General features: G+C 34.5%; 2 protein-coding genes across 2 annotated transcripts; both read right to left on the reverse strand.

The window, feature by feature from the left end:
- Positions 1–1,270: 1,270 nt before the first annotated feature.
- On the reverse strand, positions 1,271–3,844 carry LOC142625809 (peroxidase 73-like). Its single transcript, XM_075799533.1, has 4 exons — positions 3,450–3,844; positions 3,107–3,307; positions 2,767–2,932; positions 1,271–1,884 (listed from the first exon to the last, which is right to left on the reverse strand). The coding sequence occupies exons 1-4, from the start codon at positions 3,663–3,665 to the stop codon at positions 1,478–1,480; spliced, it is 990 nt and encodes a 329-aa protein (XP_075655648.1). The 5' UTR covers positions 3,666–3,844; the 3' UTR covers positions 1,271–1,477.
- A 3,815-nt stretch (positions 3,845–7,659) lies between these two features.
- LOC142625693 (peroxidase 73-like) lies at positions 7,660–9,795 on the reverse strand. The gene is made up of 4 exons (XM_075799377.1): positions 9,509–9,795; positions 9,170–9,370; positions 8,861–9,026; positions 7,660–8,147 (listed from the first exon to the last, which is right to left on the reverse strand). The coding sequence occupies exons 1-4, from the start codon at positions 9,722–9,724 to the stop codon at positions 7,741–7,743; spliced, it is 990 nt and encodes a 329-aa protein (XP_075655492.1). The 5' UTR covers positions 9,725–9,795; the 3' UTR covers positions 7,660–7,740.
- Between the last annotated feature and the right edge of the window lie 10,325 nt (positions 9,796–20,120).

Consider the following 20,120-nt stretch of genomic DNA (forward strand, 5'->3'; position numbering starts at 1 on the left):
TTTTTTTTTTTTTTTTGATATTAGATTTTTTGGCTTGGAAAAACTGTTCGGTGAAAAGGTGATGAATGATTCGTTTCGTGTGTCCAAAGCAATTTCCATTGGGTACTGTACAGTGTGTACAATTCTACATGGACAAATCATGAAAAAACAGTAGCACTCGGCCCAGCTATGGACAACTCTAGTTTCGTTGATTGGGATTGATTTTGATTTCTAACAACGTGCTGCCATGTGATGTTTGTCTCATCCTCTTATTATTTGAGATAAGTTGTAAGGCTTTCTTCTTTCCCGGCGAGATCTTCATCATGTGTATCCTATTCTCCAACCAAAAAAAAAAACAGTAACATGCAACTTTAATTGACGAAAATGTGATTTTATTTAGGTACAAGTACAACATTTTCATCAGTTCTACTTCCTATACTTTTCCGAAGCTTGTAATTGTGGACTGATTAAACGAGTTAAGCGTGATTGTAACTGTACTTGACCATGACATCAATTAATTTGACAGATTTTGATGCATGTCTCCGTGCACATGACGACATGGTCTCGGTCTCACTACGAGATTAATTTTTTTTTTCTTCATTTAGGAGAAGAAGTTGGGTGTATTTATGTGCAGACATAAATGTTTGATGATAAATCTTTGAATTTTCAACATGGGTGCCTAATTGTAATTGCATATTAAATAGGACATTAATGAAAGAAAATGACTGGGTTTTTTTTTTTTTTTTTTTGCGAAAAGAAAATGACTGGTTAATAAGCATTTTGAAATGGGGCTTTCCAAAAAAAAAAAAAAGTAAGCATCCTTCATATCGTAATGAATGCACCTTAACAAGGATCCAAATAATTTTGAAATATCAGACCTCGTGACATTGGCTTTGAGTCGAGCTCTTTGACTCTATGACAATAAAACCAGTATATATGCACAAAATTAACAAAAATATTTTAATATTTTTTTTGTCACGTCTAGGGAAGGCTTCTGTCATTTTTGTTTGGAGAAATAATTTGAGTGTACATTATTTAACGTGCTGCCAATACTTCGAGCTGTCATTCAGACTTTTACTAACCTTGCCAACGTAGTACAAATTGTTCAAATACAGTCAGCCTTCTCAGCAGCAGACAGCAACTCTAACCATTGATACCTTTGGAACATGTTTTGGAAATAGGTCCACTGAATCCATACACTCTTTAAACGTGTCGTGTTCCCTTTTTTATTTCCCATGTTAGATAAGTAAGAACAGAAAATAAATAAATAAAAGGAATAAGCAGAAAAAGATTGTTCAATGAATTCAAGCCCACCATGCCTTCCATTCCAATATTGCATTATTGATTATTCCACACAACAACTAGTGTTTAAATTGCAAATTAAATTACAAATTGATAATGCTGATCTGTTGTGCTTCCTATAATAATAATATAATATATAATATACTACCATTTAGCTTTGGTCTTTTACACTTGGAATTTTCCGGGTATAGTATTCTCAATCAAAAGCAGCACAATCACTACGAATATTCCCATTCTTTCCAGTCTTGACTCCGACCCGGCCCAGCTTGGTCATGGCAGTGATAAAAGCATTTTGGAAAGAAGCGGAGTTACTTGCCCAAGTATTAACTGTGGGCCTAGACCTGGTATCACTGAAGAGTATTTGGTCCGAGGTGAAAAGTCCTTTGCCTTGTTGAAGATTCTTGTAATATACGTTATCAAAGGTTCTGGGTGTAGTTGGGTCCATGTTGATGGCTATTAATGGGTTCACATTCTTGGGACACATTGCTTGTAGCTGGCTAGCATAGTCTTTGTTCAACGTGGGGTCCACTGTGTTTTGAGGGCTGAAATTGTAAATCCGGTTCGCAAACTTATTACAGTGTGAGAATCCAAGGGTATGCGCACCTGTACCAAAATTAAAATTCAATCGGTTTTTTTAGTATTACACTAAGAAATACTAAGAAACTTTTTTTTTTTTGAGATAAAAATACTAAGAAACTTGATCATAGTTCATGTTCATGCATCATAAATTCATGATAAATAATGCTTTGCAAAAGCTCAATTTCTGGTGTCAATTGAGGTCTCTCTTATATGCTTTTTGTAGTACGTATCGGTTAAGGGAATTAACCCATGTACTTTCAATGAATTAAAAAAGAAAATGTTATGTACATAATATTTTCACAACAAATTTTAAGTTGTGGGTTGTTATAAGTGGGCAAAAAAGTAATTTATGTTGTAAATTCAAATTAGAACCAATAATAATTTACCACTTATGATTTGTTGTAAAAATATTGTGGATATAACACTCTTTATTTAAAAAAAAAAAGATAACAAATAAATTAAATCCTATCTTACCCAAGTACTAAATAATTACTACTTGTAAGTATATCTACTCTAGTTATAGGATCACAAGTTATTTCACAACTTTTTTACTACAATTCTGACTTGGTAGATTATAAATGACTACCTACCATTTAATTATGGCCCTATAATTTTTTATATATCTCTCACACTTTGTTACATCATAGATGTGGCAAAAAAATTTGTGAAATAGTTTGTGTTACTATATTTTCTCATTTAACTTATGTGGAAAATATTAAAACTACAATTTTTTTTACAAATTGCTGATATAGTAAATGATGTTAAGAAAAATTAATAAAAATTTACCATATCAATAATTTATAAAAATGTTATAAGATAGTTTATGATTATAGTATACCTCCCTATGGTGTACACTCAACTAGGAAACGCAATGACACAATGATTGGGAGCGTGGGGCCGCGTTACCTGAGAGAGCAATCATATCGGTTTGGGAGAGTCCATGGGCAGCAAACATGGAATTGAGCTGGTTCAAATTAAAGGTTGGCTGAGGTAGCTTCCCTTCAACATCTGTAGCTTTTGAGACCAGACCATCCAATCTTCCTAACTCAACCGCATATGAAGGCCCACCAGCCTGCCTCAATGTCAATCATCATTATTATTAGTTACCATCTTATCATTAAGAAGAGTAGAAGATACCAGCAATCAACACCTAGTCATAGTACAAAATAGCAACTTGTCCAAGTCGCAAAAATGACCAAGAAATTTAAGAAACTACTGTAGTATTCAATGAGAATGGTGAACCAACCAATGCAACGACATCCCTGGTTGCCATAGCGAGAATATCAGCACATGAGACCTTATTTTTGCAGCTTGGGACAGCATCAACTGCGGCCTTGGCTTTGATCACAGTGTCAAATCCATCTCCAGCTAAAGAAAGATTATCAGGGTGATCCTTCTCGGCCTTGTTGCTTCCAGTGGATTGTATAATTACTGAGGCATCACAACCCTACAACAAAATTAAACATGAAACAAAAGTTGAGATTTTGATGTTATATATACCTATGACTTCAACAACAAAATACAAAAATGGAGATAGAAATGGGGATGGTTAGATTTAACAAAGACTGCTTTTGTTTTTTTTGTGTTACCTGGACAAAACAATCATGGAAAAAAAGACGAAGGGTTGCAGGAACTGTGACAAAAGTTTGTTGAAATTTCTTTTGAACAACATTTTTAACAATGTTTTCAACATTGGGGCAGATATTGGCATAGTAGTTTTGTTTTAGCTGAGCTGATGCCATGTAAGGGTAGAGGCTCAAACCTAGGGAAAGTGACCACACAGCTATTAGAATGAACCGAACCATGTTTGATTGGCCAAACCCCAAAGTTTCCAAAGTTTTGATTTTTCAATATAGAAGAGAGGGAGAGAAGATGAAAGAGATTTATAGAATGTATATATGAGAGGCTTTGAATAAATGGTTGGAGTGAAAGGGATATATATATATAGAAGTGGAAATGTGGTCACAACTAGGAAAAAAAGAAGAGGTATATTGTCACAAGTTGAAGCATTTAAATAACAAGCTTCCCTACAGCTAGCCAAGAATTTTATTATTATTATTAATATTATAATTATCATTCAAATGGTGGGCTTGATTGTGATATTATTGTTGCCTTTCTTAACGTATAGCCGCCTCATATCATCTTATCCATAACTACTATATCGGCCATAATTGCAAAAAAAAAAAAAAAAAATGATAATCCAGAATTCCAAATATTTGAGTTAAAACTTTGAGTCCCAAACGTGGTCTTTATGGCTTGTGCCCCCTAAAAAAAGAAGAAGCTCACGTGGTCCAAAGCCCAAAGCTCACCCACCCTTTTTCTCTTTGAGAATACTACGTGTATTCTCAAAGAGAAAAAGGGTGGGTGAGGTATACTGACCAAAAAGCGAATACAAGCCCACCAAGAAGAACTTAGAATGCACGTCACGGCTGCTCATATGGTATTCCTTTATGCAGCCATGCTCTTTATTTACTCGCTAAAGAACATGCCAGCCACGCTCACGTTCGAAGATCGTAAGATTCCAAAATCACGATTATGGAGGTTAAAAAACCCGGACGTGATACTTATTAGTCAAATGAAAAATGAATATTATTAAAAAAGACAATGATGTTTCCTCTGTTTCATCCACATTACTGTTTCTTTTATGGGCAATGATGGTCTTGCACTTTTTCTTTTTTACATTCATTTTCATACTCAGGAAAAAAAGAAGAGGTATATTATCACAAGTTGAAGCAATATTTGAATAACAAGCTTCCCTACAGCTAGCCAAGAATTTTATTATTATTATTATTATTATGGTGAGCTTGATTGTGATATTATTGTTGCCTTTCTTAACGTATAGCCGCCTCATCTTATCCATAAATACTATATCGTCCAAAATTCCAAATATTTGAGTTAAAACTTTAAATCCCAAACGTGGTCTTTGTATGTGGCTTGTGCCCATAAAATAAAAAATTTAAAAATTTTTAAAAAAAAACCTTCACGTGGTCCAAACTCCAAAGGGTAGTATTCTCAAAGAGAGAAAAAGGGTGGGTGAGGTCTAATGACCAAAAAGCGATGAATACAGGCCCACCAAGAAGAATTTAGAAAGCAAGTCACGGCTCATATGGGAATTCCCTTATGCAGCCATGCTCTTTATTTACTCGCTAAAGAACATGCCAGCCACGCTCACTTTCGGAGATCGCAATTAAGATTCCAAAATCATGATTATATGGAGGTTAAAAAATTCGGACATTGTTATTATTAGTCAAATGCAAAATGAATATTATTAAAAAAGACAAATGATGTTTCCTCTGTTTCATCCACATTACTGTTTCTTTTATGGGCAATGATAGTCATGCACTTTTTCTTTTTTACATTCAATTTCATACTATAAGATATGGACTTTTTTTTTTACGGATATTGACGTCAACGAGTGTGTTAGACATTTTACCTTCTTTTATAGAAATAACTTGGGTTTGGTTATATTGTTTTTTTTATAAAAATATTGTACCTAGAAAAAGAAATAGTTTAAATTATAAATTAAGGCGTAACAAACTGAGCCTTTCAATTAGTTGATAACTTTTTATATTTTCAATAAAAACAACTAAGATTTAAATTTTCATTCTCTATTATCAAATTAGTTTATAAAAAGAATAAGACACACTCATTCTTATTTACTTTACTTTACTTCCTCTCATTTCCTCTCAATTCAAACACATTATTAATGTGAAAATAATCTTTTTCTTTTTTTTTGAGAATAGTGTAAAAACTAAAAAAACAACCATTAATTCATTGTATGAAAACGGAACCAACAAATAAAATCTAAACACAAGTAGTAAATCTCTAGGGGAGAAGTTACTTCAGACAATCGGTGGCCAATTGCTTCAAAGGGAATAATGTAAATATTAATTTATTATTACTTTTGAGAATGAATCCGTTCGTTGCCTGACTAATTGGTCCAAAAGATACTGAGCCAAGGAGGCGTCTGATTTCGAGCCATATTATTTATATTTTGGAATTTTCTCGTGTATGAATCATAAAAGATAAAACATTGAACTAGAAATCGGTGGGCAGTGAGCACTTCCACGTGATGGATTCTAGTGCAGTGGTCAGCAGTGGTAGGTACAGAACAGTGACGAAATGTAAATAGTCAAACAAGCAATATTAAGCGTATGTTTGAATTAGTTTTTATTAAAAAAAATAGTTTTTATTAAAAAATTTTGTTGAAATGTACTAAAGTATATTTGTAATTTGAAAAAATTTGAAAATGTAAGAAAAGATGAAAAAAATTAAAATTTTAAAAAGCTATATATAAAGACAAAAAACTAAAAACTAAAAGCTGATGCAAAAAAAAAAAAAAAAAAAAAAAAAATTTAGAGTTCAAATGTTATATTTTTATTATGACTATCATATTAAAAAATATATATATATAAAATAAAAAATAAAAAAACAAAGAAGTATTAAGAACTAGAACTCTAGGAGTATATAAATCATTAAACTAAAAATTTTATTCTTCTTAAAAAAATTTATATTATATTACAGTTACTAAATTACTAATACGCATGGGCATAGATTTAAAAAACAGTCTGTAAGATACAAATCATGATTAATACTTATTAGCAAAGCAGTACGAAGATAATACTTACAAGTTACAACCTTTCAAGCTGTAACAAAACTACAATCATCAACTCCTAGAGCTATAATTTAACAAAGAAGCTAAAAATGAGCTATAAACTGGAAAATATAGACACCCTTGCACTGATTTTTTCATGGGTTTTAGAAGAGCAAATTATGCACACTTTACAAAAGCAAAGATAGCTCGGTGCAAAATTCTTGTATAATGCCATAAGCATATTTCTATATATAAATAATACAGTTTTTCCTTTCCAAGCTCCAAGACAACACTTTGGTAGCATTAACACGGATAATGTCATTTTTATTTGTTTATTTGGAGACTAGACATTTGAACCGAAAATATAAAAAATAAAAATCATGGTGAGCATCTTTTATTTTTTATTTTCCTTCTGTTAGGTAATTCTTTCGGAATGATTGGATTTGGAAGTAACATTTTGTGCTATAGGCCTCAACCAAGGATTTAAGGACCATAGTAATTTGACAAATTTGGCGCAATGCTGCCCTATAAGCTACGTTCTTTAGTCTATCACTCCACTTTATTGCAACTTATCATTTCAATAATTATAAAATTACCAATGAAAATATTATGTCCATAATGCATGAACTTATATTAAAAGGGTATTGTTGGTTAGGTCAGCACAAATATAAGATTAAAATGATAGTCTCATATTAGCTAAAACAAATGATAGCTTAATAATAATAGTATTTATTGCGGTTTCTCATTGTTTATGGTTCAGAGGACCTTGTTTTATCCCTCTCCCTCACTCAACATCTATCTTTATAAAGGCTGCACGTATTTTTTAGAAGATAGATAAAGTTAATGACCTGCAACAATGAACAACCTTAACAAATCAAACATAGAGAAAATGATTTTGACGTGGGGTTCACAAACAAAACCATTGATCATAATTAACAAGATGTTCAAAGTCTTACGCACGAAGTTAATGAAAACCATCTTAGATGTTTCTTCAATTATTAGAGCAGTGATTGATTAATACAATACTGTATATTTTTGTTGTCCCAAGATGAGCTGTGATGTTAAATATATATTAAAAGAAAAACAAATCAAATGTCAATCAATTACATTGAAAGGGAAATATTGGTGTACAAAATAATGCTTGCCAGCAAGATTTTCTTACGTCTCGATCTCGAGTCTTGACTCTTGACTCACATTTTAATTTCTTTTTTCGTTTTTTTTTTTTTTTTTGGTTTTATTAATTTTCTCAATTGGTTTAGCAAAAAAAATAATTTAATTTAATTTTTTCAATTGAAAACAGCACAATCACGACGAATATTCCCATTGCTACCCGTTTTGACTCCGACCCGACCCAGCTTGGTAATTGCAGTGACAAAGGCTTTTTGGAAGTTTGTGGAATTTGAGGCCCATGCATTAACTGTGGGCCTGGACCTGCTGTCTGTAAAGAGGACTTCATCGGAGGTGAAAAGGCCCATGCGTTGCTGAAGATTCTTGAAGTACATATTATCAAAGGTCTGAGGCGTGTTTGGATCCATATTAACAGCGATCCTGGGGTCCACATTTTGCGGGCACATTCCTTGAAGTTGGGTCGCATATGACTTGTTTAGTGTCGGGTCCACCGGATTCTTAGTGCTGAAATTGTAGATCCGGTTAGCAAACTTGCTACAATGAGAGAATCCAACCGTGTGAGCCGCTGCAAAAACACAGCAAATATAAAATCTATGAGCTTTGTGAATTTGTGATGATGGTTCATATTAGACTTTAATTTTGCATATGCAGGCAGCAATATCATGTGTGTTGCTTAGACACATATGATAGGAGAATTCTATAAATTGTGAAATTTAGTTGGGTGTAATATATTTGTCCCAAACACATCATGTTCTCATGGGGTGGTTACTCATCGCTTAGTTACATGAAAGTATGTAACTTAGTAATATAGACTTGTCACCAGATGAAACATTAAAATGGTTGGATTTATGTACGAATTGGCAACAAAGGATGATAATAAAACCAATAACTAGGCCAACCTCAGGACCTCATGGGTTAACTTGTAATAGCTATAGTTGAAATTAAATATATGTGATTAGTCTATGGGTATAACAAATTACATAGTCATGTTTGGTGGGTATAAAAAAATTTAGAACATTTGTATCGGCAGTTATAACAAGTATACAATTTAATGATATAAATGCACATGTTGTAATCTATTATGTCAGTAAATATATCATTAAGAAAATTTGAAAATTTATGGTGTCAGTAAGATAATAATAATATCTCAGTGATTGCCAAGAACATCAACAACCCCATCACGAGAGAACACTGTTCCAGTCAACTGGACCCACGCAATCCTTTCACGTGTGTGTATGTGTGATCCACTGGACAAAATCAACGTTAATTGTGTCATACCTGAGAGCGCGATCATGTCCGTTTGAGAGAGCCTATTAGCAGCAAACAAAGCATTGAGCTGATTCAAATTGAAGGTTGGCTGTGGCAGCTTTCCGTTTACACTTGCAGCTGTTGAAACTAGCCCATCCAATCTTCCCAATTCAACCGCATATGAAGGCCCACCAGACTACACAAAAAATATATAACAAACAACGACCATTTCTGCTTAAAACTTACAATACACTAATACAACTAGTGCAAAATATATACATTTGTATATGTAGAATATTGTTAAGAAAAAATGTAGTGAAGTAAGAATGGTGAACAAACCAGTGCAATGACATCTCGGGTCGCCATTGCTAGAATATCAGCGCACGAAACCTTATTAGTGCAGTTTGGTACAGCATCAACAGCCGCCTTGGCTTTGATGACGGTGTCGAATCCATCTCCGGCTAATGAGAGATTGTCAGGGTTATCTTTCTCCGCCGTGTTATTTGCAGTGGATGCTATTATCACCGAAGCATCACAACCCTATCATATAGAACAAAACACAATGCACTAATTTTAAAACCCATGTAATATATAGCATATGTAATATTTAGTCAAACTTTACCACAAATAAACAAAGAAAAAAAACTTTGTTCTTATAGCACTGAAATACATATTTACCTGGACAAAGCAATCATGAAAAAAGAGACGAATGGTTGCAGGAACAGTAACAAACGTTTGATTAAATTTCTTTTTGACAGCGTCTCTAACAATGTTTTCCACATTTGGACAGATGTTGGCATAGTAATTTTGCTGTAGACTAGCCGTTGGAGTTGGGAAGAGGCACAAACTAAGACAAAGTGACAACACAACTATGAGATTGAACCGAGACGCCATTATTTGATCAAAGAAATTGGAAGTTACAACTTACAATGGAGGAAGAAGTTGTGCACGGTGTTACAATTATATAAGGGAGATGACAAAACAGAACTGGTCGAGGTCAGAAGCCAGTTGGGTTAGATTCTTTTTTGTACAACCAAAGAGTGTCTTTTTCGTTAGTTTTTTTTTTTTAATAAAAAAAATAATGTGATGACTTTAAAAGTAACGTTAACGTTGGCTATGTCAGCGACTGACTGCTTCTTGTTCACACTTTTTTGGTTCCTAGTTGAATCATCCGATTGATCTGCTCGTTGTCAAATATTTGATTTTTTTTTTTTTTTTTTTTTTGCACCTCCACTTGACACTTTTTTTTTTTTTTGAGATCCACTTGAGGCTTATTAGCTAGCAATTACGTATGTTGATTTTCAAACTATAATAAACTAATAACTCCAAACCTTATCCCGTTGAGTTTAACTTTAAATTAAAAGTTTGACCACGTTATGGCTTCTTCCTGTTGGCTTCCAAACTCTATTATGCATGCCAGCAATGCTCTTTTTATGTGTTTACTAAAAGAACATACCAGCCATTTTCCCTTTCGGATACTTTTTTCTTTTTTTATTGTTCTTATTTAGACTATTTCCCTATTTAAAACTTTTTCATATTGTACAAATACAAATATACTGTTATCCAACGTATTTACTAAACAAAATAAACTACACCAAAACAGAACTAGTGAAGTAGGTGGTTTACCTTCATAAATTGAAATCATATTATATCTATAAAAAATAGGTAGTATTTGAATAAAAAACCTAAACCTAAGATTATTATAAAAGAGCAAAACTATTATTATATTATAAACAGTTAAAATACATAGAAGGGATATCTTCTTTAGTTAGGGATGGACCTATATGGAGACTGTGGGGGGTAAAAAGATCCTGATGGGAACGTGGGCCTTTTGGGCCGTGTTAAGGAAGGCCGACCTGACCCTGGGTTTGGAAGTTGTTAATACTATGGGTCGGCCCATGCGCCGAGGGTCCGAGGACTCAGCCGAGGGTGAACTTATCCTCGGACTGACACCAGAGAACCCGGGACTTCATGGTACAGGTTAGGGAATGACACGGTCAAGACCAATGGTTAAAAGGGGTGAACCCTTGAATGCCCCAAGCACCGTGTTGAAGAAATGACAAAGACAAAGGCCTACCTCCACATTAAAGACCCAGCACCTACCACCCAGGCCGCATTAATGGGGAGGTGACACTTGAACAGTGGAAGGGAAACTTCTAGTTACTGTTCAAAGGCACTAAGAAAAGAAATATCTATACTAAGGGAGGAGTTGAGGGCAACACGTGTATAAAGTATTAAGAAGAAGAGTATTTAAGGGAGGACCTAGAACAGAAAGAGGGACGGAACTGTTTGTAACCTAAAAAGAAAAAAGACAAAGAGAGAGAGATAATATAATAACAGATCTCGCAATACGTCCGAGGAGACCTATTTACATTACTCTTTGCTGTTTCCTAATACTGGCAATCTTTAGTTTGTCATTTAATCTTCACTCACTTCTAACCTGGGTTTCAAGCCCACTCTCTACAAATTTTCATTGTTTAAGGCTCATTGGGCCTGAGCCCATAACTGTTCTTGGGTCCAGGTGCAATTGTGCACTTACAGAGACCATGGCGGCTTTGGTCACATGAAATTAATTTTAAATATTTTTAAAATATAATATATATTTCGCTTATCCCAACATAATTTTAAAACATCCAAATATATAGAATGGATAAATTTCCTTCACCTCTTATTAATTTCCTTCTCCCTTGAATCCTTTACTCTCTCTCTCTCTCTCTCTCTCTCTCTCTCTCTCTCTCTCTCTCTCTCTCTCTCTCTCTCTCTCTCTCTCTCTCTCTCTCTCTCTCTCTCTCTCTCTCTAAACTTTCAAACACACTATAATTGTATCCATTGTGCTTCTAACGAATCCCAGTTATAGCAAGATAGCCTAGATTATCATATCTAGTAAACCACATCCTTGGCGGGTCCATTGATAGATGTTCGTCACCAAATTGATTGAACCCAGTTTGTCATCACTTGTAAGAGCATCCGTAGTAGATGTTGCAAAAAAAACACTAAAACCTTACTTTATTATTTTACAACATCCTATTTATCAAATATTTTATTCTTCAATTCTATACATTAAAATAATATTTATACCACATTAAAATAATATATTAAATTCCTCCCCCATTTTCATCATCAACAACAGCAACTACAACAACAACCAAACATTGTTGCGGCCACAATCACCCAAAAAAAAAAAAAACACAACCACCAAAATCACAACCGATTCGCCATAACCTACAGCCACAATCACAACCGATTCGCCATAACCCACAACCCATGAAACTCAACCCACCCACCGCCATAACCCACAACCCGAACCTACCCACCACCGATCTGCTCATCCATGAAACCTTCAGAGATAGAACAGCGAATCGGCAACTCTGAGAATAACAAACAAAGACCCACAATCCAGACCCACAACCCAAAGACCCACACCGATCACAATCGGAAGTCACAAACCCACAACCCAGAGACCTATGCCCACGTTAATCACAATTGAAAATCACAAACCCACAACCAGACCCATGCCGATAGGCGACTTTGAGATAGAACAGAGAGGAGAGAGCAAACAAAAGGGGAAAAAAACCAATGAAGGAGATTTTATAGATCAGTGATGGTAGAGAGGAAATTGGTGGTGGCTCATATTCATGAATGGGAAGAGAATAGAGTAAAAGGGAAGAGGAAAGAAGAAAGAGTATGGGAGAGTGGAAATGGAGGCAGTGAATATTGAATAGCTGAAGGAGAAGATGAAAGAGATATGAGAGAGAAAGAGGAAAAAATAATAATAAATCATATACCGCAGCTTACCGTACCGTGGCAAATTTGTGACTCTACTGTGGCATGTTGCAAAAAATATGACATTTAAAACATTTGTTAAATAAGGTCAAATGGTGTTTGGTGTGAGATATGTGCCAAATATTTAGCATTTGGCATATGTCCCATATCTGTTGTGGGTGCTCTAATGGTGGTGCTGCAGCATCAATGAGCTATATTTATGAGGTTTAAGTTTACACCCTCTCACCAATTTTTTTTGGTCAGTCAAGGTGATGTGTACTCACTTCAGTAAATTTATATATTGTACTATTGTAGGGTCAGAATTGTTTAGGAACCCCACACACACACACACACACACACACACACACACAAAAACCCGGCTTGTTTAAATAAAATTCTCAGGTAATGTTTTAATCAAAGACAGCTTTTAGAGGCTTTCCAGCATATTCTCATTTTTATCAAAAAAAAAAAAAGGAAGCATATTCTCATTTAAAACATTTAAAGTATTATATATTTATCATTTCAAATGCGGTAGAATTAAAGTAGAATGAACATTAATTGTTCTTTCTCAAATTACTAAAAAATATATATATTTTTTAAAGTATATGTGATCTCCTTCCAGTTTACGTAATCTATCACTCTAAATTACTAAAATATTGTTTTTGTTAACCCTAAAATATTGTTAAATAAAGAGTAAAAAACACAAAAGCAGCTTGGGTGATGACATTCTGATTCCAAGGTTGAAACGGAGATCACTGATCGCCATTTGAATTTTGAATCACTCAGTTAAAAAAAGAAGAAAGAGAGAATATTGTTAGGTGTCACGTTGTATTCTTATCATGCGGCAAATAGTTTATTGAAGAAAGCTTTTTTTAGTGTATTTTTTTTTGTGGGGTTTCCGTTTGGGGGGACCCTGCTAGTGCTAGGTGAGGCACCACTAGTGTAGGTTACGTCGTGCCTCACTCAGGCACGTTCCTCTTTCTTTTTAAAGTACTAACAGAAGATATGAAAATTAATCTTAGATTTTAGTACCGCTCTGAGCCCACAGACAAAAGATATGGTATGGAATAGTTTTTTTGATTTTTTTTTTCATCAAGGTATGGAATAGTTTCATCAAGGTATGGAATAGTTTCCAATACAGAATCTCACGAATATAATGAGGTTTTTAAAATTATTAAACCAACCTCTTAAAATTATTTTTTATAATTCTTAGTTGTGATCTTTTGTGTATATACTTTCCTCTGTTTTAATCCAAAATCTTTTTTTTTTTAATTATGAAAAATGGTAGAAGGAAAAGAGGGGGAACAAAGTGGTAGATCAAATTAGGCCTTGGTAGAAGGAGGTCAGGAACCAAGTGATCCATTATGCATTAATCATTGTCGTCTTTCTTTTAAGCCTTTTGGATTCATACAATTTTTGAATTTAATGAAAAATATATAGTAGAAAAATAAAAGCAAATTGAACAAGGAATAGGGGGGGGGGGGGGGGGAAGGCTCTAGGGGGTACTTGTTAACATTGCAATAACTAAACAAAAAGAAAAAGGTGATTACTATTCGATGAATCCCAGTTCCCAAACCTAGTTCCTTTCCATTCTACTCTTTTTAAAAATTAAAAATAAAATTTAATTGGGGAGGCAACTGGGTGGCTTCTGAATTCTTCAAATTGCTAGCTATTTTTGCGGAAGGTTCCCTTAGAAAGTATATCTCATTATTGCTGTTGTGTTTTTTAATAATCATCATTATTGTTGTATTTGGCAAAACATGTCATAGCTGTTCATCAAAATTATCAAATCAGATTGTCCTCTTGACTTATCTTCCGGGCCTTGTCAACTTCTGAATGATGTCAGAGCAAAAGAAAATAGAAAAAAGGCAACTTGTGAATAATAAAGATCAAACGTCTAATCCTGAATTTTTCTGCATTATTTTGATATAGAAGTAGTTAGCTGCGTCAAGATGTGTTAACATTCTTGGAGAAAGTTTAGCTATGCGTTTGGAACTTGAAAGTGTTTAAATTAAAAGAAATTCTACAATATTTTTATAATAAATTTTAAACGGTTGTTTTTATTAATTATTAAAACTAATAATAATTTACAATCTAAAATTTTTTATGAAAGTATTATAGAAATTTTGTGAATGTAACACTCGTCTTAAATTAAACCTTTCGTTTGGCTTGATAAATGATTGAATGGGTAGCTCACGAACGAGCTAGATCAAAGCTCCAAACTATCATGCTTTCACATAACTGATATAGAAAGTATTATGTTGTTTTGGCAGTTTCAACAAAATGACACCATATATTCTGATTCTCACTAAAGACTAAAGAGTACTGTTTGTCTTTGGCCCAAACCATCTTATCAAGTAACAATATTTTGTTTGCTGTTTGAAAATCCATTTTTATTATCTTATACTGACTTTTCACAAGAAGATGAATTACCGCATAGAATCATAGACATTGACAGATTCTTCTTTTTTATCTTAAAGGGGTCACTCAAAGTAGCGTGATCAAGTCGGCAACCTGGAAAGAAAAGTTGTGATAAAAAGTATTGTCAATTTGTCATGGAAAACATTTTTAGTCATCAAAATGCTGCATTTGAGTAATGCTTTTTTTATTTTTTAATAAAAGATAGAATGTAATACTAATAATGCAGCCATCAGTAGGAATTTTAATCACTTGCTAATATGGGTCTCAGTAACATCTTTTGACCTAAACGATATTACAAATCTCAATATGGAAAATGTGAGCTCAAAAAAAAAGAAGCAGGAAGTACAAGATAATTTTTTCCAATTATTTTACACGCAGCTAACCTTGCCTACTTGTTAGGTCATTTTCATTGTGAAGACACAGGGCACCAGTGTTTGTTCTTTGGGACTTAGGCCCATTGGTTTTGGTGTCAAGACATTTTTTGGCATTTGGGTAGTAAAAAATCTTGGCCAAATTGAAATCATTTTCTATTGATCAAGAAAAAATACTCTCTTTGGAGCTGAAAAAATATTTTACATCCTTATCTTTGAAAAACATTACTATCTCAAAAAAAAAAAAAAATCTAGGTGTGAGAATAACTTGGCCGAGCATTAGTATTGAGCCGTAGGTTGTGCCCGAGGACATATAGAAGCCCGAGCATAGTCAAAAGGGTTGATAGGTATTTGGATCAATCAGCCGAGGATAAGGAAAGATAATAACAAACTGGTGGTATCTTTCGAGGATCCGAGCTTCCTAGGAAAAATGTTGTGGAGGGTTGGAGCCCGGCCACCTTGAGAACACAGCGCCATAAGTAACTATTATTTTGAGGATAAACTTTAGAGAAAGAAGCCAATAATAAAATAAGAAATATCTGAGAAGAAGACTGCTATCACCATATTAAATGCTCTGCACCTAATCAACTGACCGCATTTATGTAGAAATGACACCTGAACAGTGGAATCTCAGTTTACAGCTATTCACAAAGCTCATAGGAGGTTTTGGATGGGACAAGGCATCTAATAGATCACCTACAAGATCAACAAGTGGAAGGCTAGGATGAAGGATGCTAGAACTATATAAGGAAACAGGCCCCCATAAAAATTGGGTCATGTAATCTGGGAGAAAAGAAAGAACACCTTATACTTAGATAAACTTGAGTAAATATAAGAACACTTTATCATTGGACCTAACCGAGGAGTGTTACTATTAAATTGTGTTTTCTAACTGGTTTAATTACTCTCAATTAAAGCCATATTTGACTTGCTGAAACTCTCTCTCTCTCTCTCTCTCTCTCTCTCTCTCTCTCTCTCTCTCTCTCTCTCGCTCGTAAAACCCACTCTCTAACAAATACATTGTGTTGGGCTTGTTGGGCCGTTATCCACTGTTAGTGGGCTAAAGGTCTAATTCTGGTCCTTACACTAGGAATTAAATTCCACTAACAAGTTTTTTTTACTTTAAAAAAATTTTCATTATTTATTTTATATTATTTTAATAATATACCATAAGAATTTCTTTAGTAATTAAAGTTGGGTAGTACAAGTCATGTCTGCATGATGTGGATTTGAGTTGTATCATATATGGCATAATTTTGCCATTACTTTTTTTTTTTTGAAATTATAAGTAGATTAAAATTATTAATATAGTTTATGTAGGAACTTGAAAATTGATGGCCCTGGCTCAACCCCACTAAGAATAGTAGTGCCTTGTCTTTTAAACTAAGCCCAAACTAGGGCTGTCCACGGGTCGGTCCGGGTCGGGTTTATGCCCAACCCGAAACCGACCCGCCGGAATCGGGTGGAGAAAAAATGCACCCACCGGAGTAATTAGGTCAGGTGGTTCAGATCATCAGCGGGTGGCGGGCGGGTCGGTCGAAATCATAGATCTGAGAAGATGACAAGTAATAGGTGAAAAAACACACAGATCCGGCGAAGAAACCTAGATTCCGGCGAAGTTTTCCAGATACCGGTGATATTTCTCTTAGATCCGGTGAGATTTCGCAAGATCCTGCGAAAATCTCACCGGATTTGATGAGATTTTGCCAGATCCAGTCAAAATCTCACCATATCTAAGGAAATATATCGCCGGAATCTGGGTTTTTTGTCGGATTCTGGAAAAAAGTTGCCGAATTCTGGAAAAAACTTGTTGGATTCTGGAAATCTATCGGTCGGTTCGGTTTTTTCGGGTTTTAGGGGAGGAAAACCGAAACCGACCCGCCGAAAATCGGTTTCTGGTGGTGAAGACCCGCCGCCGACCCGCCGGAACAATCGGGTCAGCTGGATTCGGGTCGAATCTAGTTGGTTCTTCGAGTGGGTTGGGTTACCGGATCCTTCTGGACAGCCCTAGCCCAAACAATAGAATTTTTCTATGTAGAGAGAGGGAAAACAATTCTAGTGTAATTCTGACCTAAGTTCAAGTTTAAGGCTGAAGAGTCCAAAGTAACAAAGAAAAACAATTCACGTTGTAATTGAGAATAATGATCTCCTCGGTTAGGTCCGAGGTTTAGTTCTTATATATGATTGATACAAGTTCAATACTAGGCAATGCACTATTCACTTTCTTGTTTGTCTAATTCTTAAAGAATAATGTACATCCCTTTAACTGGGAGGTTTCCTCCCTTCTATACCCTTCCTCCTTGCATCTTAGCCCTCCACTTGTATACCTCAGGGCTTTTCTCAAGACACTTGTTCCATCAAAGTTTTGCTGAAGGTGGTAGAAGGGGCTGCTAGTTGTGAAACTCCTATTCATGCGTCACTTTCTCATTAATGCAGTTGATAAAGTTGTTGCAGTGCACTCAATGCTGAGAGGAAAGGTATACATTTACAGGAAGCTCCCTCCCATCGTATTGGCCTCTTTCCCTGGTCCTTTCCCTTCAAATCAGGCCCTCATAAAATACTATCTCGCATCTCCTTCTATTCTCGAGTTGATGAAGTCCTCGGGCCACATACACTTTTACGGGCGGGATCATGTGTGACACTTCACATGCAATCCTCTTCGGTCCTCGAAAACACTACAATTTATTTTAAGAAAAATTTTATTATTAAATATTTAAAAAACTAAGACAAAAAAAAAAAAAAAAAAACAAGTTTTCTCCTTAAATTTTTGGCCAACTTCTATTTAGTTCCTAAATCTTGAAATTTTGCATTTTAGCCTACAAAAAAATTATGAATCTTCCATTATATTTATTACATAGCTTTGTTGTTATAATTCTTGCTTACATGTTAAAATTTAACAAAATCACATACAATGGCAAGGTCATGGAATGATAAACTTGGTCCTTTTATAATTAGTTGAGAAATGATTAAAAAAAAAATCCAAATTTTAAGGACTAAAAAAGAACCTAACCCAAATTTTTAGGACTACTTGTATTCACCAAAAATTAAAATACTTCTCTAATCGCACTTGTTTTCAATATCATTTGTAATCATTTGTTATAATCAAGGATGAAATCAAATGAAAACTATCAGTGTACAAATATGAACTATTTCGATCAAGCAAAATGAAGCATTCGAAAAAATTTCATAGATTTGCGAAAGAGACAGAGAATCGGAGATTGAGAGATTTAAAACTGGGAAAAAATTACAGAAGAAAGAGAGTTTTCTTTTTCTTTTTCTTTTTTTTGAGAGAGAATTAAAACTTAAAATTTGCATTGAGCCATTGAGTAAAGTAAATACTAAATAGAAGGATTTCTTCAGTTGATTGCCAATTTTTTTCTCCTTCTTATTATGGAGACAACCACGTTAAGATTAGCTTAATCATGTATAATTGTAAGAATAATTCTTGGTCTTTATACATTAAAAAAGAAAAAGAAAAAGAAAATCAGCCATTGGATATAATTCTTGGTTAGTATGGATGTTGCTGATTTTCAACACATTTTAATGTATTTCTCTCTATACGTTATTAGTACCCTTTATGTGGGTTCCAGTTAGTTCAGCTGGTAATGATGATTGAATAAGTGATTTGAGATTCAATTCTCGCCTATACCAAAAATCGATTCATATATTGGTCTGATAATAAATAGCTATCATTATAAGTGGATGCTATAAGTTGAAACTTTCTAAAAAAAAAGTTATTAGTACCTTCATTTTTATTACTTGGACTATATTCGCGATTTATTTACATATTTGAACAAATCCAAATCTAGAAGGTGCAAATTCTACAATTGTAGCCTCCTTGGGATTTCTTATAATTTGGACATGCTATTTGGGGGTCAATCTATTAGGAATAGGGCTACATAGTTATGGTACATTTACACTAACATTTAATTGAAGATAAGATCTGATAAATACAAACAAACAAGGGACTGCATTAGCAGCAAAATATTTTCTTTAAGCGGTAATAAAAAAAAAACATTTTTTTAAAGAAAGATACTATTTCACTAATCAAGTTATAGGTATCTAACTTATTCATACCTAACGATTTTCCACAATTCCACAAAGTAGTGACAAAAGAAGGTATAACTTGTACAAATCTTTCCATTTTGCAATTCTATCTGATCCATTTGTTCGTAGAGCTATTTACTCGATTGTAGATGTGTCTGGTCCAAGGATCGAGGAAGCTTAACTATAAAAGCTCAGGTTGAAGGGGGAAAACACATCCCGAGGACTTCACCCACCCGAGGAGGACGAAGGGATCAAGGCAACTGGTATCTTATGAAATCCCGAGAAGAGAAGAAGATCTGGTAGGAGAAGCGGGGATGGTGTGAGGAAGCATCCTGAGAGGTACATTGCTTGCCTCTGCATTCAATGTTCTCCACGAACCCTACCAGCTGCATTAATGTGGAAATGACCCTTTCAATAGTAATCCTACAGCTAGTAACACCTTCTATCACCTTCATCAGAACCTTGATGGGACAAGTATCAAGGGAAAAGGCTAAGATTCGGACAAGTGGAGGGTTAAGATGCATAGGAAAGAGCTATAAAAAGGAGGGAACCCATCTGAGCAAAGGGGATGAAGAATTTTGAAGAATTACTAGAACAAGAAAGAGAAGGGAAAAGATACTTAGAGGGCATTTGGATCCGCGTTTGTGCGTCCACGTCGCGTTTTTGTTTTTTTTTTTGTTTTTTATACC

This window comes from Castanea sativa, chromosome 2 (assembly GCF_040712315.1).
Source record: "Castanea sativa cultivar Marrone di Chiusa Pesio chromosome 2, ASM4071231v1".
Classification (NCBI taxonomy): domain Eukaryota; kingdom Viridiplantae; phylum Streptophyta; class Magnoliopsida; order Fagales; family Fagaceae; genus Castanea; species Castanea sativa.

What these genes read in the sequence shown, in the direction of transcription:
- LOC142625809 (XM_075799533.1), bottom strand. Translation starts at nt 3,665, where the DNA reads ATGGTTCGGTTCATTCTAATAGCTGTGTGGTCACTTTCCCTAGGTTTG. An exon ending in TCCATGATTGTTTTGTCCAG is followed by an intron (nt 3,308 to 3,449) that starts GTAACACAAAAA and finishes ATTTTGTTGTAG; the next exon opens with GGTTGTGATGCCTCAGTAAT. An exon ending in CGATATGATTGCTCTCTCAG is followed by an intron (nt 1,885 to 2,766) that starts GTAACGCGGCCC and finishes ATTTTGGTACAG; the next exon opens with GTGCGCATACCCTTGGATTC.
- LOC142625693 (XM_075799377.1), bottom strand. Translation starts at nt 9,724, where the DNA reads ATGGCGTCTCGGTTCAATCTCATAGTTGTGTTGTCACTTTGTCTTAGT. An exon ending in TTCATGATTGCTTTGTCCAG is followed by an intron (nt 9,371 to 9,508) that starts GTAAATATGTAT and finishes TCTATATGATAG; the next exon opens with GGTTGTGATGCTTCGGTGAT. An exon ending in CCCGAGATGTCATTGCACTG is followed by an intron (nt 9,027 to 9,169) that starts GTTTGTTCACCA and finishes TTTTTTGTGTAG; the next exon opens with TCTGGTGGGCCTTCATATGC.